The sequence below is a fragment of the Vigna umbellata genome, chromosome 1 (genome assembly GCF_029865625.1).
Source record: "Vigna umbellata cultivar VRB3 chromosome 1, Vumbellata_1.0, whole genome shotgun sequence".
NCBI classification, from domain to species: Eukaryota; Viridiplantae; Streptophyta; class Magnoliopsida; order Fabales; family Fabaceae; genus Vigna; species Vigna umbellata.
In genome coordinates, this window is record NC_142165.1 from 49,044,677 (window position 1) to 49,061,197 (window position 16,521).

The window sequence follows — 16,521 nt, forward strand, 5'->3', positions numbered from 1 at the left end:
GCTTAAAGAGGAAGTTAGTAAAAAAAAAGAAAAGAAATTGAAAATAGTATAATAGTAATTATATTAAATATAGTAAAAAAATTAAAAAAGAAAACTGGTGGAGTATTAGGTACATATTTGTGGGTAACATCTTACACAAAAACAAAATACTTGTAAAAAAAATATTTTTTTATTATTTGATTTGAGACCACATGTAGTTTAAATATTAATTATATATATCAGTCGCTGCCCTATTGATAAAAATTCCTTTTTATGCATGTTGGTGCTGAGATTAGCTGTTCAATATTTATTATTAATTAACGTATCAACATCCAATATTAAATATATATGATTAACTTAATTAAAGGATTATACTTTTCTTTTGTGCACGTTTTATATTTACTTCACTTGTTATTTTTTAAGTTTTAAAGCTCACAAGTAGTTCATATATTTTTCTAATTTTTAATTTTATAGTGTATTTTTGTCTAAATATTTCGTATGACATTTTTTAAATAAATATTATTTCATAAGTGAAAATTTTCATAAACAGTTGAAGGAATATTCTACGTATTTAAAATATGCACATATGGTGTTTTTCTCTAATTCTAGTGAAAAAAATTACCAAAATATTTTTAGTGAAAGCCACATTGAATTGGTTATGAAAGTAATTTTTACATTGTTTTTATTATTTTTATGAGTTATATTTGTTAAAAAATGGATATTAAACTTAACTCAATTTCATAATTGATTAATAAAATGAGAATTATACTCACTTACATAATTTTTTATCTCTAAAAACGTGGGACTTCCAACTTTTATGTTATATTTTTTAGTTAAAACATGTTCCAAGAGTATGATAATCGAATGAAATAGTGAAAATAAAAGCAAAGACGTTTCACAAATTTAAAAAAAAAAAAGGAAAAACTTCAAAAGACCACACTACGTATATATTAAAAGAATTTTACTTGTGCAATTAGAAATTTCTAAATTTATTGAAAATGGTTTTTATAATAAGTAATGATCGGTTAAGAAAAAAAATCGTAGTTAGAAATGCAATCTTAATGTAAAGAAAACCATTTAAAAAGGATATAAAAAAAAGTAAGTAAATAATATATTCATAAAAATAATCAATGCACACTTTCTTAACATTTCTTTAACTACATCAACAATTCATTGTTTTATCATGGTTATTTTAAATCTCATTCCTATTTCAGGAGAAGTGAGCCATGATATACAAATAAAATGTGATAAATTAAAAAAGTATTTAAAATAATGAGAAATAATAGTTTTTTTTTTTCTGCAAAACGTCAAATCACATGATGATAATGCTAATAACAATAATAAAGAATAAAAGTGTGGTGAAGAAGCTTAGGGGTTCATGATATGTGATAAATGAACAGAAAAACACATTCACGTTAACCCTAACTGTAGATTTCATTTTCTTGGTCCAAATTTTCGGTTAAGCACACAGCAGCATCAACGATTGGCGAGTTTCTCTGTATCTTGAAGCAACATTTATATAAAAGAAAGTCATAGTTTTGGAAACTGCTCTTTGTAGTATGAAGGCTATGAAATGGGTTCCTGATAGGGTTCTCATAGTTTTTCTTCTTCTTCTTCTTTCACTTTATGTTACATCTTCTCATCAGAACACAGATCAGAAAACAGTCTCATCAGAAATCCATGTCACGAAAAGGGTTCAGACTAATGATCACGATGCTAAAGTTTTTTACAAACACACTTGGCCGGTAAGAGTCTCTTAAGAAATTTTCTTACATAGTTTTTTAGAGTTTTTCTGTCATAAAAACTTGTATATTTTCACTAACAGAAACTAAAAAACTTGTATATTAAGGACATTGAATTGTGATTATGTTTTGTGATGCTTTGTTTTTGGTTGTAGAGGATGAAATTTGGGTGGAAAATAATGGTGGGAAGCATAATTGGATTCCTAGGATCAGCATTTGGGACTGTGGGAGGTGTTGGAGGGGGTGGCATCTTTGTACCCATGCTTACCCTAATTGTGGGGTTTGATGCAAAATCAGCAACAGCAATATCAAAATGTAAGAATTACTATTATTTTTTATTTATTTAAGAATTTCTGTTTTTTAATATATAGTAATAAGATGACACACATTATTTATGCATAAATTTGATATATATTATAAAAATAAAATGGTTATAAAAAAATAAATTTTATGTTTGTGAAAGTATTTTCCTATTCTCTAAAACTTGTTCAATGGGTTATGAGATTCATGGCATGTGGGTTGCTTCCTTACTCCATACTCAATGCCAACTTTTTAACTAGAGATTCAATTTGCATGTTTTTATTTGCAAGTACTATATATGGTAAGAGTTTGGGGGAAAAAGATTAATTACTTTTACTTTTGAACTTCATTTTTTTTAAATGTTTCATCACAAGAGAAATTAAATACAGGTCTATGATTTACATCGAAATTGAAATACAGACCCTTGTTACATAATTTTTTTATCCCAAAAGAAGCTGTCTTCTCATGTGTGAATGCATAAAATTTTTGGAACATTAAACAGCTTTATTTCGTTGTAATTCTTTATTATTATTTTTTCTAAGTGTGACGACTAATAAGTGAAATAATAAATTTCTACCGAATATAATAAATAATACCTTAATATAAAAAAAAGACCTCCCACATACTGAGACTTTTATAACCTGTGTAGCTTATATTAAACTCAAGGGTTGGATAGCTGGCTAAAAGGGTTTTTAGATATTCTCCCTGGTTAGTTTTCTTTTTCTCCTGCTCACTGGTTCGTTTTTTACGGACTTCAAAGAGAAATAAAAGTTAAACTAATTAATTTGGATTAATTCATCAATTCTTTACATGATTTAAGTTAAACCAATTTAATTAACAAGAGATTGGTTCGACTTAAATCAATAAAGTTTAATACTACAAAAATGTACAAAGTTCTTAATTACTATAACATAACTCTTTTATGTCGTATATTTTGGACTAAGTATGTCTACTAAAGTTTAATGTAGAACTAAGTAACCTAAATTTACGTAAGACATGTCCGACTAAATTTACATAAGACCATGACCATATATTGACAAACATAATTTCGGTTGCACTTAGTAATGTTTGATGTAAATTTTTTATTTTTATTTTAAATTTAATTAGTTTTGGCTTAAAACCAAAATCCAAAATACAGAAAAATATCAATTATAATTGTTCTTACATCCAATAGTCTTATGTTGCTTAGGAATTAATGTCTATCACAGTTTAAATACTTTTTCTTCGTTCTATCTTTTAAAACTTTTTTAAAAACAAAATCATAATGAAACTCTACGTTTCAAAATGAAGAATACCTTAGATGAATAGATGATTATAAGAATGTCACTTGTTTAAGGTTTTCCTTCACCAAATTTTTGTAACTCATTATTAAATATAAGAACTCTACAGTCAAAGATACATTAAAAAAAATACTACAACTAAAAATCAAATTTTAACCATTTTTAATGATTTTTAAAAATTTGATGAATAATAAAAACACACAAATACAATAAAATGCATACAACAAAGTGGATAAAGGAAAAAACCCTATTTTCAGATTTTAGATCAGAAAAACAACCTCCAAAACATGCGTGCAATAATTACTATTGCTGAAGAAAGAAAGGAAATGAGAAGGGGACGAGGGGAGGAGAAATTGTGAGAGGAAGAAATTAAGAGTCTAATTTAAATTGTTTTATGTCAGAGTGTTTCGGAGGTCCAATAATAAAAATATAAAAAAGCAAAAAACTGAAAAAAGAAAACCTTTTCAAATCTGAAAAAGGTATCGAACATAAAATTATAAAAAAAGATAACAAAATATATATACATAAGTGAAGTTTAAAATTTAAAAGAAAACTTATCTTCGTAAACGACACACAAGCGCAAAAATTTTAATATCTCAAACTTATACTGTAAAAGTTACAATAATTCAAAATTAAGAAAGTGGTAAATAAAGGTAATATTCAAACACTTCATAATCCTAAGCATATTAAGTAGTCTTAATTAAATAAACATGTTCAACTATAAATACTAAATACTATTCCTAACTCATTAGCAATAAAATAATAGAATGCATACATAAACACACTATTATTATAATTAAAATATCTAATAGTATTAGATTAATACCGAAAATTTACTTAGTATACTAACTTGAATTCATATTTGATACTGAGTGAGAGTTGGACACATTGAATTTATGAAAGTCGCTGGCTTGATTGCGATAAAACCCTAATTCTTTTGAAAAGCTTTCTGCTTACTTTCTAAGAAAAGTTGTTGTAAAAGTGAGTGAGAAAAGTTGTTTAACAGGAGAATTATTTTATATGAATTTTAAAATGTTACGAAAAATTTTAATCGGTGTAAAAGAGTTTTTTTGCACTAATGAATTTATAATTCCATTGAAATATCCGATGCTAAAAATGAATAATTAATCATATCCTAATTAAAAAATATATATTTTAAAGTATTGATCAACAAACAAGAAATATTTTAACAATTTTGTAAACATGTACTTAGAAAAACTTGCTTTGGGAAAGAGGTAAAAGCATGTTAGAAATTTTGTATGATCAAGAGTGTACATCTGATATGGGTGAAATTCGTATTGTTTGCTTGGTTAAGGCATGATTACGGGTGGAGCAGCAGCAACTGTTTTCTACAATCTGAAGCAAAGGCACCCAACTCTTGACATGCCTGTGATCGACTATGACCTCGCACTTCTTTTTCAACCAATGTTGATGCTTGGAATCAGTATTGGTGTTGCTTTCAATGTCATTTTTCCTGACTGGTTGGTCACGGCTTTGTTAATTGTAGTTTTCATTGGTAGGTACCCATATTCCTTCTAACTTCATCAATCTTGTTTTCTTTGCTTGCCTTCTCATGTATACAGTCTGCATGTCAAACAGGCCTTTCAGTCAATGCATTCCTTAAGGGTGTTCAAACATGGAAAAAAGAAACCATTCTTAAGAAGGTTGTTTCAACACGCATAGCTTATCATTTTCTATTGCGTACTGAATCATTTTTCTTTTGCAACTTTTTGCTGTTTTTGTTTATTACATATTTCAGGAAGCCAGACAGAACGTAAGGTTAATTGGTAAGTGGATTTATATTGTTTTCTGCTATATGTTCTTGTAGTTACTGGTTAAAGGAGAGAACATTATCAAACATAACTATTAGTTTTATCAGATACTGCAGGAACCAGTAATGCTGATCATCCTCAGACAGAAAGTCATATAAATACCAATCAAACGAGGAAAAAGGTAGTAAAAAGTTGCTGCTAGTGTTTTGATGTACAGCATCTGTTGTTTCTGATAAATCTAAAACTTCTGTGCAGGTTTCTGTTATTGAAAACGTTTGTTGGAAGGAACTTGGAATTCTTGTATCGGTGTGGATCTTCATACTTGCATTGCAGATAGGAAAGGTTAGTGTCCTGTTTTGATGAGAAATATATTTTTGAATCAAGAAGAGATGTATTATGTGAATGGCTTTATGAATATTTTACTTGTAGAATAAAAGTATAACACAATGTTTAACTGCCAAAACCATCTCCGTCTTAAAATTAAGATAAACTTCCTAAATTTAAGTGACAAGTTTATATTCTTATTTAAACCTAAATAATGTTTTGAAAATTTTAACCAGCAAAATTGTTCAAATCCAAATTACAAATGTTTATACGTATAAATTTTCAACTGATCACTTGTTACTTCAATTTCTATTGGTGTTCAATTTTTAAGTTTTAAATTTAATTTTTCCTTTTTTGTGTTTATTCTAATCGTATATTCGCTTGTAATTTTTATCATTATTTTCCTTAGTCATGCATTCAACTTTACATACATTCTTATTTAATGTAGCTATATTTTTAATTTATTTAATATGTCAGTTAGTATATTTTAAAATTTAAAGGTGTAACTTTACATTTACGTTTTTAATAATTTTAAAAATTAAAAGTTAAAAATAGATATTTTTTCTATTAAAATTATAAATTCAAAAAATAATTATTTTAACATGTATATATAATGTATATATAAATTCTAATTAGATTTAGTTATTCATTTGATTCTATTTTAAAAGGACAACATTACTCCATTTAAAAAAAAACTAAAACTAAATTAAGCTAAAATTTCAAATATAAAGATTAACATTGACTTGAAACATAACAAAAAGAACCAAAAAGTTTGAAAATATTATGAATTAACATGTGACATATACATACATAACATTAACATCAATAGACCTAATTGAACCATTTTTTAAAATTAGAGAACTTAGTTACACCAAATAAGGATTAAAGATCTAATTGAAATTTTCAAATGAATTGGAGGATTGAAAAATGATTAGTGAATATTTTTCTATTTCACTTATATACACCTAAACATAATGCTATCCGATCCGCAACAGAGCATCCAATCTGTTATTCGTCTACCAGATACTCATTTAAATAGTACTTTCAGATATAAATAAAAGTGAAAAAATTACAAAATATAATGTAAATTAAATTAAACTAATAAAATATAAATTAAATTTTAATTTTAATTTTTTACTAGTAATGGATACTTGCGGATAAAGGTAATATGGTATTCGCACCACATCCGTTTACAAACATGTTTTAAATTATTACTCATTATCCGCATATATCTGTTTGATGTATCCGCATGTATATTGTGTTCAAATTGAAAAAAAAATATTCAACCTTTCAAAAGGTTGAGTGGCTTAGATGACTATCTATGTTTGAAAATGATACATGAGGAAATGAAAGTTTAATAGACACAAGACATGTGTGCATGCATAAGACTTTAAAGAAAAAGAAAACTTAATTTATAGGTTAATTAAATCTATGTACTATTTAAAGTAGATGCATAATTGTTGGTACAATATATTTGATTTCCTCGTTCGTTAAAATTATTTTATCATATCTTTTTTATTTGTACGAAAATGACATGATAATAGCTTCCAACAAAATTTAAATCCGGATTAAACACATATTTAGTTAGAGAATTTGATATGACATACTTAATACCAACAAATAAGATTATAGAAATGCAAATTTGTCAAGATAAAATGAAAGGTTTGACTTTCTTAAAAATTATTTACTAAAAAGTCTTGTCAGGATAAAATGGAAGGTTTGACTTTCTTAAAAATTACTTACTAAAAGTCTTTGTAATGCTTCAACATGCAATGTATTTAAGTGAAAATTTCTATCCCACTTTTTATCATTTATAAGTGATCATTAGTATAAGTCATAATAATAAATAAGAGAGGATGTAAATGTCTTAAATATGACATGCATCAGTAGTAAAAAGCCTTACTTAAGTCAGGATTTGTACAAGATTGTAAATTGCACAAACAATCAAAGAGGTTAGTAGATTTATGAAATTTTTTTAGTGAAGTACTTGAGTACTATTAAGAGAATTCTTAGATACATAAAAAAAAATTCAAATTTTGTTTCCCTTTGCTTAATTTTTCTTTCCTTTTATATTCTTATTTGGTCCATGATGGACGGTCTTGCATCATAGGAGTATTTTAATGACAAAATTACTTCAACACACTTTTATTTTTCACTTTTCCATTATAAAAAGTGCGTTATATATGTGTCAACTTATTATTATATCTTATTTTAATTTCTTCTATACCTAATCCATCCATTATTATTGTCAAATAACCATATCTCTTCCTGTAAATAAATAAATAAAATAAAATGAGTGGTTTTTTACTTTAATTATTTAATTTGCCCTATATTAAGTCTCTGACATACTTATGTTTTTATATATTTCTTTACTTAATTGAGTTTTTATGTTTTTTAAATAGAATTAAGGTAGTTGATTCTCTTAAATTACCTGTACGTCATGTACAAGGTATCACTTGGCAGTTTTAGAACCTATCTGTTTTTTTTTTTCTTTTTGTTTCCTCTCTCCACCTTCTTCTATCTCCCACTTTTCTCCCTCTTGATCCATTTTTCCTTTCTCCTTCCCTTTTTTACCATTCACTTTCCATTATCCTTTTTTCTTTTATTTCTCTCTTTTTCACCATTTTTTTTCCTTTCTTTTTTTCTTTCTTAGAATTTCTATGACTAATGGATTATTGTTCAATCTTGAATTAGAAATAGATGTGTTTATTGGCTGTGTGTAAATTATTTCCTACTTGAATTTTGGATGGGTGGAGATGCACACGAAGTGTTTAAGAATGTTTTTGGTAGTTCTATGATAAAAGGTAGGTGGTGGGAAAGGAAGGAATATAAATGGAAAAAACAAATAAAAAAAACCTAGATCGATCCTAACACATTATACGTCGCAAATGACATTAAGTTGATTTAATGGAAAGATCCACATTTCTATTAAAAAATAAAATCTCAATTTTGTTAAAAATATATAAAAATAAATAATAAATCTAAACATACGAACCAAGTTAATAACTAAACTAAATATATTTAAACGAAACATATAAAAACATCGTAGAACAAAATAAAATAACAACAAAATTCAAATACCTTTAAAACTATTTTAATTTTAAAATTAAACTAATGATTTCCAAAGTCTAAACAAAAGGTTGACGTGAATCCTAAAATTGCCAACGTACCAAACCCAAACATTCAATTTCAAATTATGCACATATATAGTTTCATTAGCTTCTACGAAAAATTCATACATGTATTGTTTCATGTCGGTACAGTTTTTGTATTCTTTACATTTAAATTCTACTTTGCCGTATTCTAACATACATCACACATGCCTTGGTTTTGAGACAGAATTACACAAGAAATTGCTCAGCGCTATATTGGGTATTGAATCTCCTGCAGGTAGAAAAGAGTGATAAAGTATATAGAGAAAAGAAAAGTTTTGTTGTTATGGTTTTGATGGGCTGACGAAACGATATATATCAGGTCCCTGTGACAGTGGGAACAAGTTTCTACGAAGCCGTCCTTCTGCAGAAAGGGAAGAGAGTGATAGCATCAATGGGTGAGGAACAGAGACGTTTGCATGTATGGAAGTTAATGGTTTATTGTACGTGTGGGTTGATTGCTGGTATAATTGGTGGGTTGCTTGGTCTCGGTGGAGGATTCATCTTGGGGCCACTTTTCATTGGCCTAGGAATTCCTCCTCAGGTACGTTTTATCTTGTATGCTAATCTTGCTCCGTTTGGAATTCACTCTCATTCACCACCAACTTTCCACCCAGCTAGGTCTCGAGTGCTACGTCCACTTTTGCCATGACGTTTTCTGCATCCATGTCTGTGGTGGAATATTACCTTCTCAAACGCTTCCCTGTTCCTTATGGTATGTTTATATATATGGCTTATCAATAACTTAACCATTATATCATGCCCACTCCATTACTCTTTCGTTTCATCATCGCTTTATTGACTTTTTATTTATATAATAATACACTTAATCAATATTCCTATTCAAACACTTGCATGTTAAAGGAAATAACAGTAGTTCAAAGCATGTGTACTTTAATAAAGTTATCACTCTCATAGACCATCATCATTCATTAGTTGGTTAATAACAATAATGATAATATAAAGCAGCGAGTAGGTTTAATTAGTATATATATAATATTTTTATGGAATCACAAAAAAAATTATTAAATATTAACTAATTTTATTAGAGACTAAAAGTATTAATATCTAAAATAGTCTCAATCAAAAATAAAAATGTTTATTATTCTAATTAACAAATTAATTATAATTTTTTAGTTTATAAAAAGATATCTAATTAAGTTATTTTGATCTTCCGAATTAGTTACTTTTTTAATGGAAGAATAATTGATGTAAAATCTTTCTACATAGCATTCATTTTCCCCAATAGGGTAAAGCGATGAAATTACATAGGTAGATATAGACAAAATCTTTCAGTGCAGTACACATATCGAAAAGAAGTAAATGCAAAAACCAAGAAAAAGTTAGAAGAAAGGGATTGCTAATCTAATTAAAGAGAGTGCTACAAACAATAAATAAATTTAACATGAGATATTTAACCCTAAAAAGAACATGCATAACCAAAACACTATGTAACAAAGAAAAAATTATATTAAAAATGAAGAAGTCATGTGAATATGAAATAAGAATGAAAAGTAGAAAGTTACTTGATAAAAGGTGGTAAAAAATTACTTGATAATATGCAGCTTTTAATGGTTTAATGTGAGATTTTCCTGCAGCACTTTACTTTGTAGCAGTAGCCACTGCTGCTGCACTGGTTGGGCAGCATTTGGTGAGAAAGGTGATTGCTATACTGGGAAGAACGTCTCTGATAATTTTCATCCTTGCACTCACTGTTTTTGTGAGTGGAATATCACTAGGCAAGTGCATTTTTGCACGATTTCTTTGGATTCTTCTTCCTTTTCAGGACAGCAGTACCATATCAGTACTTCATACACTATACTATTGTTAGTAATAACTAGTGGTTGGTGTTTACCCACATCTTATTTTATTCACATATATATCAACAACTTGTCGTGCTTTAAGTTGCAGAGGAAAAAGATATGCTATAATATGTTCATTCAATACTTGGAATCAGTTGGAATATACTGATAGGATAAAAGTGATTACACCATCATCACGATGGATTTCCATAAAGATACCCTTTTATTACTTAAAAATGCATTTTATATTCAACCAATGGTGATACATATATACTATAGAAAAATTACATAAAAATTATTCATATGCTTATGCTTTGATATTTCCAATTAGTAATAAATTACAAATGACTTAACATTTTATTTATTTAAAATTGCAGGAGGAGTAGGCATAGCAAACCTGATTAAAAGGATTGAAAAGAAGGAGAACATGGGTTTTGGAGATCTTTGCTCTTACAGGGTTAGAAGTTAAAGATAGAAAAATGGGAAGCTCTTCTCGATATATTAATTATCCTTTTATGCAGTGCGTGTTAAGAATACAAGTATTTAATTTAAAGCTGCATCAGAATTTGAATAGAATATGTACAATTAATGTTTGTGTAAAACGTTTTCAGTATTGACAGAATAAATAGTTTCTTTTTCTGCGCAGACAAAATAAATTCTTTTGTGATCAATTATATTCTGAAGTAGTACGAATTTTTAAATAAAATCACACACACGTTTTCTATAAATTAATTAAACCAAAGGATTGTGAAGAATATTCAAAAAGAGGGTGCGTACGAACACTGATCATTTACATAAATACGTATAATTTTTAATTCCTGGTTATTTGAAAAGATTAATATTTTAAAATCTTGATCTGAATTTGGTTTTGGAAGCTCCACAAACCTTAGTGCAAGTGGCATATTTGAAGCACTAATCAGTTTATTAGGCCAAAGTATAGTGGGAGTACACTGTCCACAAAGAGCCAAAAAAGTATGTGTAATTGTATAAAAGATAAAAGATGAAAGAAACCAATGGACACGGAGAATAGAGACCATGTTGTTATCAATACTACTCTGACCGAAGATGTTCTTTTCTTGTACCTAAATTTTGATTGAATACTAAAATCCATTATCGACAATATTACCGTACGAGCTGCCCTGTTTAAAGCGAATGCTTTCTTAAAATTTCTATATATATGGTCCTCGTGGTTTCATTTTTAAGCAAGTACATAGCAGCATCTTAGTTCTAAAAGGACTAAGATTTTGAGCTCAGAAAACTTGTCTGTCTGAAGAGAGTAATCGATGGCTGTGAAATGGGTTGCTGCAAAGGCTCTCATTGCTTTTGTTCTTCTTGTTTCGGTCTCGGCTGCTCCTTCTCATCAGAATAATGCAGAGAACAAAACACCATCAAATGGAACTATAGGGGTTGATTATCATGCTAAAGCATTTTACAAGCACCATTGGCCGGTAAGAAAGAATGTTCATTTTACATTACTTTAAATAACAGATAAAAAACAAAGGTTTTAGATGAACCAAGTTCTGTTATATATTCCAAAATTTTTCAGTCCACGCATGCATGCATGCATGTGTGATATTGGCTTTTGCATTAAGCTGGATGAGATGGATTAACCTTGTAAAATGTTTTTCATTGTTTTGTTTTTGCAGAGTATGAAATTTGGATGGAGAATAATAGTAGGAAGCATAGTTGGATTCCTAGGATCAGCATTTGGAACTGTTGGAGGTGTTGGTGGGGGTGGTATCTTTGTGCCCATGCTTACTCTTATTGTTGGATTTGATCAAAAATCAGCAACAGCAATTTCAAAATGTAAGAACTTCCACTTATTTATATATATAATTTTCCCAATCTTTTATAAATTAACTTCTTAAATTTGACTCAATTTCATTATATTTTAATCTATAATTTAGATAAAAAAGTAAAGTTTAAGTTTAACTTAATTTTACACAATCTACTTATAAAATCATGTTTCCATTTACATATATAGTTTTGACTTTACTCTAATCGTTCAACAAAATTTCTATCTCGAAATTTAAAAAAATATAAACGACAAAAAGAACAATTTTTTGTTGAAAAATGTATAATTATAAAGGTACTAGTTGTATAAAAAAAATAATATAGCATTTGGGATGGGTTAATTAGTAGATCTGTGTAGGACATTGAAACCAAACATGTGGGAGTGGTACTAGGTTGATTTCATTGTCCAAATCTAAGTGCCAATATTTTAATGAAACATGTCCTTTATATAATGTTATGAATAATTTATTTTCTTTGAGACCTTACGACTATATGTCTTTATGAATGCATACATTTTTAATTAAAGTTTTCCAGTTTTCATTTCATCTGTTATATGACTCTTTATTCTTTTGCAGTCCTAAAACAACTAGTAAAAAAATGTTCAATTATAATTAATAATAATGAGTTGGTGATGATTAAACAATATATCTCGTTCTTTGTTGGAGTTACTGTTTTCTCTTTACTTTTTATCTTTTTCAGGTCCATTTTGTAGTTCTTGCTTTTAGCCTGATTTAGATCATGATAATACTTAATGTAACTTCTTTTTTTTATTCTGATATCACGTATTGACACACAAAATATGTATAAAGCAATTTTTTTTATTAATAATAAATAAAAAAATACAAGTGTATATTAATTAACATACATAGAAAAAAATTTATATTCTTTTTGGTTTAGTCGTTAAAAATATTTAAATTCGTTATTTTTTATTTTTCCAATAATGACACTATATATGTTTTGCAAATGGTTTTGTAAGAATTATTTTTCTTCATCTAATCCAATCTCATGTTTTTGACGACCGTAATAGGTAATTCATATTTGATTGTTTGATTAAAAGAAAATAAACTATGGAAATAATTTAAATTTATTTTTTAAAATATAACTTGATTTTTTTCATGTATGTGTATATTCGTATAGTTTATATGTTAATATTTCTTATTAATAGTTTTTATGGCTATGCAATAGAATTTTTTTTTTCGGTAATTTTAGAAGTCAATTGTACGCTTAATTAATTTAATATGAATATAATATTATCAGGAAAAAAAACTACAACGTTTGAAAAAATTTATTCTAATCAGAATATAATTTGTGAGGCAAGAGTGATTATCATGAACATGAAAGAGAAAGCAGTCATATGTGAGAAAAAAAAATAATTGAATTATCAATAATTTACTACAGTATACAATAACATTTTTTTATATTTATATAAACATCCTTATTTCTATTTTATTTTTAACTATATTTTAAAATTATACAAAAATAATTATAAACTTCTTTTACACCAAAAGTAATTTATACTACAAATCATTCACTGTTCATTTTGAATTTGAATGTTGTTCTTTGGAAACTTACACACGAATGGAATCTGATTGTTTGATGAACTAGGCATGATTACTGGTGGAGCAACAGCAACAGTTTTCTACAATTTGAGGCAGAGACACCCCACACTTGATTTGCCTGTGATTGATTATGACTTAGCACTTCTCTTTCAACCCATGTTGATGCTTGGAATCAGTATTGGAGTTGCTTTCAATGTTATTTTTCCTGAGTGGATGCTAACAGTTTTGCTAATAATATTTTTCGTTGGTAAGAATTACTGATCAAGCTTCAAAATTTAGACACTCTTGATTTGCTCCGTTAATTTCTTTACTCTGATGTAATCTGAATGTTAAACAGGCATTTCAATTAAATCCTTCTTGAAGGGTGTGGATACATGGAAGAAAGAAACCATCATGAAGAAGGTTAATTAATTGCTTCCTTAAACATCACCCTCTTTATGTTTTAAATTTCTTTCAAGTTTCTGATGCTCGTTCATGCATTCATGTTATGATTCCAGGAAGCTAAGAAGAATTCACGGATTGAAGGTAAGCTGTTTGATACTATTTCCATTCTAACTTTCTGTATATATAACTGTTTATCAGACATGTTATGCTATTTTTTTATTTTATCTAATCAGACGTTGGAACTCCTGAAGATGCTGCACATTATATTCAAACAGAAGACCCTGCCAAAGATATTAATGAACCAAAGAAAAAGGTTGTCCAAAATACTGAAAGTTATTGATTCCATATATGTTCAACATCTATTCTCTCTATTGAAATCTGAAATTTTCATGCAGGTTTCTCTAGTTGAGAACATTCGTTGGAAGGAACTTGGACTTCTTTTTTCTGGATGGATCATGATTCTTGGATTAGAGATTGCAAAAGTTGGTATCCATGACTCAAACTTTGAGTTTTTCATTTTCTGTGCATTGGTAAACATAATATGATGATAACAGATGCCTCTGTTTTGAAATCAACAGAAACACACAACAACTTGCTCACGGTTATATTGGCTAATGAATCTACTTCAGGTATAAACTACCCTAGGAGAATTTAACGAACCATGAAGATCATTATAATGGTGATTGCTGACCATTTTACTTATATATTTACTTTCAGGTTCCCATAGCTGTAGGAATGAGTTCATATGAGGCTGTGCGTCTATACAAAGGGAAGAGAATCATAGCATCCAAGGGAGATCAACAACCAAATTTTTGTGTGCTGCAATTGGTTCTATTCTGTGCTTGTGGCACACTTGCTGGCATGATTGCTGGTTTGCTAGGCCTTGGTGGAGGATTCATCTTGGGACCCCTTTTCCTTGGTCTAGGAATTCCTCCTCAGGTACCCTTTTATTTGCCTTAAACTCTATGCAGATTTTACTTGGAATTCACTCTAACTGAGGAATTTTCCACACAGGTTGCAAGTGCTACATCCACTTTGGTGATGGCTTTTTCTGCCTCTATGGCAGTGGTGGAATATTACCTTCTCAAACGTTTCCCCGTTCCTTATGGTAAGTTTGAATGAACACACACTACTCTTTCCATGACATTTCTACCAGATAATTAGAAAAAAGTTAATCAAATTATCTATAACATAAAATTAGTTTATTCATGAGTTAAGAAAACACTAACTTGTTCCAGTGAAAATTTTGATGTTGAACTTTGGATATCATGTTGCAGCTCTTTTCTTCGTAAGCATAGCCACTGGTGCAGCACTTGTTGGACAGCATTTAGTGAAAAAGGCCATTGCCATACTAGGAAGAGCATCTGTGATCATTTTCATCCTAACCTTCACACTCTGTGTTAGTGCAGTTTTACTAGGTAAGTGCAAGATGGTTCTATTTGTAGAGTGTGTTTGTGCCATTTTATGAGAAAAGTGTAAAATGGTTTTGTTTGGTCACAGGTGGAGTAGGAGTTGTACATATGATTCAAAAGATTGAACATAACGAGTACATGGGATTTGGAGACCTTTGTACGTACAGAGCCCACTAATGATGTTCAGGGAAACCCTTGAGAACATTCAGAATCTCATATATATCTACGAAGACCAGATTAGAAGAGAGAGAAAAGAAGAATGTAATAAGTGATTGTTGTCAAAGAAAAAAGAGAGATGAAGAGAATTTGAGTGTGTCAAATGAATGCTTACAATGATAAAACGTTGATATATCAATGTTCTAAGGTTCTTGATGAACGGTATTTAGTTGAGGAACTATATATTTAGTCAATAAAAAAACTATAGAAATATATGAAAGTCGAGACAAAATTAATCCAAAACCATGAAAACAGGTCAGCTTCTATTGGGTTGTCCTCTAAATAGAAAAATAAGATTTGAAAGTGTAGCGCCTTTTGTTGTCAGCTTGTAAAAAATTAAAAAGAAATTATGTTATTTATTTCATAAAATTAAATTAAATATACATATATAAATAGTTTAATATGAATTTAATTGGAATGTTATTTCTTATTAATATTAAAAATTAAATTTATAAAACAAACTCACAATACTAATAAAAAATTTATATAAATTTTTTTAATATAATTTTAGTTTAAATTAAAGTTTAGATCTGATAAATTTGAGTATTTTCGATTAAATTTTTATTAAAAAATTTTCTTTCATCGAGTACTCAATATTACTTAATATTAGTATTTTTTTTCAATTAAGTTCTTGGAGGGGTATAGGGTTACTTTGCATCCTTATTGTTTTTGTGCTTTTACATGAGAAATAATAAAACTGGTTAATTAAATTTTAAGTCTATGTTAAATGTATAAATTTTTAATTGAGTCTCTTTTTTATTAAGTGTTTAAAATATTTTTATATTTTCAACTGTCCTCAATGGGT

At 28.3% G+C, this 16,521-nt stretch overlaps 2 protein-coding genes across 7 annotated transcripts; both read left to right on the forward strand.

Moving 5' to 3' along the window:
- The first annotated feature begins 1,376 nt into the window (after window positions 1–1,376).
- On the forward strand, window positions 1,377–11,016 carry LOC124845319 (sulfite exporter TauE/SafE family protein 3-like). 6 transcript variants are annotated; one of them, XM_088103560.1, is made up of 12 exons: window positions 1,380–1,724; window positions 1,877–2,036; window positions 4,617–4,817; window positions 4,901–4,965; window positions 5,061–5,088; window positions 5,172–5,254; window positions 5,329–5,415; window positions 8,737–8,787; window positions 8,872–9,093; window positions 9,167–9,264; window positions 10,148–10,288; window positions 10,729–11,016. In XM_088103560.1, the coding sequence occupies exons 1-12, from the start codon at window positions 1,539–1,541 to the stop codon at window positions 10,754–10,756; spliced, it is 1,350 nt and encodes a 449-aa protein (XP_087959686.1). In that variant the 5' UTR covers window positions 1,380–1,538; the 3' UTR covers window positions 10,757–11,016. The 6 variants fall into 6 exon arrangements, with proteins under 6 accessions (XP_087959688.1, XP_087959686.1, XP_087959687.1 ...); XM_088103558.1 differs by having other exon boundaries at window positions 1,383–1,724; window positions 9,171–9,264; XM_088103559.1 differs by having other exon boundaries at window positions 1,383–1,724; window positions 5,190–5,254; window positions 9,171–9,264.
- Window positions 11,017–11,570: 554 nt separating this feature from the next.
- On the forward strand, window positions 11,571–16,019 carry LOC124845315 (sulfite exporter TauE/SafE family protein 3-like). Its single transcript, XM_047322392.2, has 12 exons — window positions 11,571–11,799; window positions 11,998–12,157; window positions 13,751–13,951; window positions 14,042–14,106; window positions 14,202–14,229; window positions 14,322–14,401; window positions 14,484–14,570; window positions 14,667–14,717; window positions 14,806–15,027; window positions 15,103–15,196; window positions 15,366–15,506; window positions 15,589–16,019. Exons 1-12 carry the CDS (start codon window positions 11,635–11,637, stop codon window positions 15,675–15,677), a joined length of 1,383 nt encoding a protein of 460 aa, XP_047178348.1. The 5' UTR covers window positions 11,571–11,634; the 3' UTR covers window positions 15,678–16,019.
- Window positions 16,020–16,521: the final 502 nt, after the last annotated feature.

What these genes read in the sequence shown, in the direction of transcription:
- LOC124845315 (XM_047322392.2), top strand. Translation starts at nt 11,635, where the DNA reads ATGGCTGTGAAATGGGTTGCTGCAAAGGCTCTCATTGCTTTTGTTCTT. An exon ending in GAAGAATTCACGGATTGAAG is followed by an intron (nt 14,230 to 14,321) that starts GTAAGCTGTTTG and finishes TTATCTAATCAG; the next exon opens with ACGTTGGAACTCCTGAAGAT. An exon ending in GTCTAGGAATTCCTCCTCAG is followed by an intron (nt 15,028 to 15,102) that starts GTACCCTTTTAT and finishes TTTTCCACACAG; the next exon opens with GTTGCAAGTGCTACATCCAC.
- LOC124845319 (XM_088103558.1), top strand. Translation starts at nt 1,539, where the DNA reads ATGAAGGCTATGAAATGGGTTCCTGATAGGGTTCTCATAGTTTTTCTT. An exon ending in TTTACAAACACACTTGGCCG is followed by an intron (nt 1,725 to 1,876) that starts GTAAGAGTCTCT and finishes TTTTGGTTGTAG; the next exon opens with AGGATGAAATTTGGGTGGAA. An exon ending in TTGCATTGCAGATAGGAAAG is followed by an intron (nt 5,416 to 8,736) that starts GTTAGTGTCCTG and finishes GTTTTGAGACAG; the next exon opens with AATTACACAAGAAATTGCTC.